Below are 5,007 nucleotides of genomic sequence, written 5' to 3' on the forward strand. Positions count from 1 at the left end.
AATGCTGAAGTGCAACACCTGCTTTTATTTCTGTATTATTCCTTTTGGAGATTTTTCAATGCCATGAATTTTAATGAAGAATAAATCTCTAAGATGAATTTCATTATACATGTGTCATTCAGAAGAACACACTCATTATACATCTTTCCACCTGACTCCAGAGAACACAGCTGAGATGGAGATTTATTGTCACACCACAGTGGAATTCCACCTACCTGCTCCTCGTAGGGGATTTACATGGGAAGTTTCAGCCGAATATGAGGAAAAACTCTTTTACTATGTGGGTGACCGAGCACTGGAACAGCTGCCCAAGGAGGTTGGGCATCTCCTTCCCTGGAGATGTTCAAAATCCACCCACATGATCCTGTGTAACCTGTTCTGGATGAACCTGCTTGAGCAGGAGGGTTGGATGAGCTGATCTCTGGAGGTCCCTTTCCACCCCAGCTACTCTGGGATTTTGGGATTTCCCAAAGGTGACATACCTGGGGTAGTTTCTCACTTTGATCACTCTCCTTCCATTGCCAATCAGAGATGCTGATTTTTGCCTTTATCTTGCATTTTGCACAAACCTGGCGACAGTGGTGTGAGGATGTTGGGTGTTCTGTATTTGACTGGGGAAGCAGAAGACTTGGGGACATTGCCTGAAAGAGAATTTGGGGCGGGGAGTTTGGAGTCCCATTTAGGTGTCCATCATTTTCACTCTCATCATCTCAGCAGGTGGCTCTTGGGGCAGACGAACACCTTCACAACCTTGTCCCTGATCTGCTGTGTTCTCACCTCGTACACGATGGGGTTTAGCAGCGGCGGGAACAGCACGTACAGGTTGGCCAGCAGGATGTGGACCGTGGGGGGGATGTTCCGACCAAAGCGTTGCGTTAGAGCAGTGAAAACGGCGGGGATGTAGAACAGGAACAGCACACAGACATGAGAGCCGCAGGTGTGGAAAGCCTTGTGGCGGGCAGACCTGGACAGGAGCCTGGACAGTGCCAGAAGGATGAAGCCGTAGGAGACAGCAATGAGGACCAGGTCCAGCATGACCACAGTGAAAGGCACCATGAGGCCGTACCAGACGTTGACGGAGATGTCGGCGCAGGCCAGGCGGGCGATGCCGATGTGCTCGCAGTAGGTGTGCGGGATGACGTTGTGCCCGCAGAATGGCAGCCGCCTCAGGAGGAAAATGCAGGGGAAAATGACGCAGAAACTCCTCAGCAAAGCTGCCAGCCCCGTTTTGGCCACAGCTGATGGGGTCAGCACCACCCCGTACCGCAGCGGGAAGCAGATGGCAACAAAGCGGTCCAAGGCCATCGCCAACAGGATCACCGACTCCGCCGAGCAGGTGAAGTGCAGGAAGAACATCTGGGTCAGGCAGGCGCCAAAGGAGATCTCCCCGGCTCGGAACCAGAACAGAGCCAGCATCTTGGGCACTGCCGTGGTGGAGAGCGTGAGGTCGGCAATGGCCAGCATGGACAGGAAGAGGTACATGGGCTGGTGGAGGCTGTGCTCGGTCCATATGGTGAACAGCAGGACAACATTTCCCAGCAGGGCTGCCAGGTACATGGAGCAGAATGGGATCGAGATCCAGACGTGCAACTGCTCCATGCCTGGGATCCCAGTCAGGATGAACGTGGCTAGTGTCGAGCCGGTCAGATTGAATGGGGACATGTTCACCTGAAAGCAAAGGCAGAAGACACTACAGAACGTTATTTTAGGTGCTTGAGCTCTTCCAGCAGCACCAAATGCTGCATGTCACCTGCTCTGGTCTGCAAAGAGCCACAGCCAGAGGTGCAACCCCAGTGTACAAACCCCGTGGTCTGCACTGCACTGCAGGCTGTCCCCACACTCCTGCTACGGTAAAAAAAAAAAAAAAAAAAAACCCCACAACATTTCTGCATTTTTCTTCCAGTGCTTCCACTGCGATCAGAGTGACTGGAGACAGTATTATTGCACGAATACTGTGATTTTTCTGTGTTCTGTGAGCCCAGAGTAGAAGGAAGAAGTCAGGTGATGAGAGAGGAGTGGTCAAGCATTTGCAGGGATGAACAAGATGTTCTCAGGCACTAAGAATGGAGAGTTCTAGGGGCCCCTGGACTCACACTAGAGTAGAGAACAAAAGAACTCCGGGTTTGAAGTTGGCTGCCCATGTTCCTTGTCTCCAAACTTCTCTCCCTCCCCTTTTAGCTCTGAGACCAAATTCAATTTGCTTTGCAGCATTTTCCAGAGCAAATCTAGCAGAACTAAAATTTAACCAGGCACTTGGAAAAGACCTTTGTGTCAGAGGAAAACCTATGTGAGATGGAATTCTCCCTCCAGCCAAAGGAAGGGATGTGCTGCTGCCCTGGAGAGGCCTGAAGAGCCCTAGAGGCTGAATCAGAGCCAGAGTCACACACAAAAAGAATGGGATATAACTGTTATCAGCAGCTTCTGCATTAACACTCAAGTCTTAAATCTCAAAACTCAAACCATAAGGAATTAGCCATAATGCAGGAGGAAGTGGTAAGTGCTGAAAAACTGTGGTCTTGTTGCACACGAAAATATTGACTCTGTGCATGAAAAAGCCACTGTATCTTCAGCAACAGGTTGGATTCCCTGTTCACACTCAATTTCACGTCTAAAATAACCTGAACCAAGAGAGTCCAAAAGCCTGGTCCAGAGGAACACAGTATGGCAGTGGATTGTCTTTAAAAATAAAATTGATCAAAATAATAACTGATTCTATAATAATGATAATGAGAAGTATTATATAAAAATAACTACTATTCTCTAATATTAACAACCCATTTTGTAATTTTTTAAAAGCAGTTCAGTATAAATATTGCATGAAACAAAAACGGATGTGAGGTGTTAAGACAAAAAGTATTACTAGTGCTGGAAGCTGGCAGCTGTGCTGCCATGCCAACAGCTCGGCCTCTCTGGCACAGTGCGAATGGTAAACTGCAAATAAACAGGGATCCAGCGGGAATCGCAGAGCACCCAGGAGCTCTGCACCAAAGGAGTCCCTGAGCATCAGATCCCTTCCTCCACGGTCTATCAGATCCTGTCCTCCGTTACCCATCCTCACTACAAAACTCTGTTAGTACAGTTTTTAATGCAGCTGTAGGGATGCAGCTCACACAGCTTTGCCCGAGCAGCTCCTTGGATTCTTCTTCCCTAAAATCTTTCCATTTTAATTTAAACTAAAAGCAGTTACCTAAAACACAAACCCCATCCCTCGCGAGCTGCCCCGGGGTCACAGGAAGCTCGCAGAGCTGTGTGGGACCGCTGCAGGAGCGCTTTGGTGCCGCATCCATGGGGCAGCCTCCCCCCGGACACCCGGCCTTCAGGAGGGAGGTCCGGGAAACAAAACGGCGGTGCAGGACGGAGGATTCACGGGCATTCCGGCTCTCCTCACGAGAGACCGAAATCGCAGGCGCGTTTCCCTTGCACGGAGGGAGCGAGCGGGCGATGTTGGGGCGGCCCCACGCGGGTGGGGGGATGCCCAACGCCGGCATCGCCCCCCGAGCATCGCCCCGTGCGTGGGGTCACTCCTGCCTGTCCCTGCTGCCCGGCCACCTCCAGCCCGGCACCGCCAGCTGTCAGGGACACCTTGTCCCCGTCAGGGCACGGCCGCTCTCGCCGCTCGGGAGGGAGGGCTTTTCCCGTGGCTATTGTTAACCGGGAATTTGGCAGCTCTGCGCCAGCCTCCCAGCGCCCCAGAGATCGCTCTGGCCCCAAATCCACCCACAAACAGCTCACCAGCTCCCTGGCCTGGGGAGGAAGGGGGCCCGGCTGCGCTGCAGGCGGGGGCGGTGGGAGCACCGGTACCTCCGCGGGATCCCGGCGGACGGGGAGCGGACCGGGAGCGGACGGGGAGCGGACCGGGAGCGGACGGGGAGCGGACCGGGAGCGGACCGGGAGGCTCCTTGCCCCGCTCGGCAGCTCCAGCCGCCCTGGGGTGCCGTCCCCCGCCCCTGCAGCCCCACCTGGCCCCGCACACGAGCAGGCGGCTCTTGCCGCAGATGCGCCAGCGGGTTCCTGCCGGCTCCGTGTCACCCCAGCCCACCGAGGGCACCTCCTGTCCCCGGGACCCCACGGCACCGGCGGGACGCACCCCAGGCTACGGCAAGGCACAGCCAGACTTTGGGAAAACAGGCTGGCGCGAGGAGTCCTACAAACCATTCTGACATGGGAAGTGCCGAGCAGCCGGGCGTGCACGGGATGCGTTCTGCGAACAACAGAGCGCATCCCTATAAATAGCAATCCCTGATTTGAATAATTACTGTTGTGCAGATCTCTCTTGGTGATTAATTTGGTAAAAGGAATTTGGAAGAGTTTACCCACGGGAATGCGAGAGGAGGTCTGTGGGCTGGGCTGCTCCAGGGGATGGGAGGAAGAGTTCGGGGCTTAGGATCCCTCCTTGGATTGACGGGAGCAGGGTGGCATCCCTGCCCATGGCCGGGCAGTGAAACAAGACGACATTCAGGGTGCCTCCCAAACCCAAACCGTTCTGTGATATGATTCCATTAATGCCCAGACCCTGTGCCCTGGGTCAGTGGGTGACCACCCCTACCTCCAGCCCCCAGGAATCTCACCATGCTCACTGTTGGAACCCCTCCATCTGCAGGAAGGATTTCCGGCAGGCTGGGTCATTCCAGCACTAATGAAGCTCCAGCCACCTGCAGTGGGGTGCCACCCCCAATGGAGAAACACAGGAAGATTTTGACCATAATAAAGCCAATTACTCCACAGGAGCAGTGGTGGTGCTCAGCATCCAACACCCCTGAAGCCCCAAGGCAGGAGTGCCACCCTGCCGAGTCTGGGTTAGGATTGCAGGTATTACAGGAATCATGGAATCATGGAGTGGGTTGGGCTGAAATGGACCTTAAAGCTCATCTCTTTCCACTCTCCTGCCATGGCAGGGACACCTCCCACTGTCCCAGGCTGCTCCAAGCCCCAGTGTCCAGCCTGGCCTTGGACACTGCCAGGGATCCAGGGGCAGCCCCAGCTGCTCTGGGCACCCTGTGCCAGGGC

General features: G+C 54.3%; 1 protein-coding gene across 1 annotated transcript; it reads right to left on the minus strand.

Annotated features, from left to right (window-relative positions):
• Positions 1-565: 565 nt before the first annotated feature.
• LOC125321731 (olfactory receptor 52B2-like) lies at positions 566-4,161 on the minus strand. The gene is made up of 2 exons (XM_048294976.1): positions 4,088-4,161; positions 566-1,668 (listed from the first exon to the last, which is right to left on the minus strand). The coding sequence occupies exon 2, from the start codon at positions 1,660-1,662 to the stop codon at positions 706-708; it is 957 nt and encodes a 318-aa protein (XP_048150933.1). The 5' UTR covers positions 1,663-1,668; positions 4,088-4,161; the 3' UTR covers positions 566-705.
• Positions 4,162-5,007: the final 846 nt, after the last annotated feature.

Source organism: Corvus hawaiiensis, chromosome 2 (assembly GCF_020740725.1).
Source record: "Corvus hawaiiensis isolate bCorHaw1 chromosome 2, bCorHaw1.pri.cur, whole genome shotgun sequence".
Lineage (NCBI taxonomy): Eukaryota > Metazoa > Chordata > Aves > Passeriformes > Corvidae > Corvus > Corvus hawaiiensis.

Excerpts from the sequence above, each read along its gene's own strand:
- LOC125321731 (XM_048294976.1), bottom strand. The coding sequence starts at position 1,662 with ATGTCCCCATTCAATCTGACCGGCTCGACACTAGCCACGTTCATCCTG.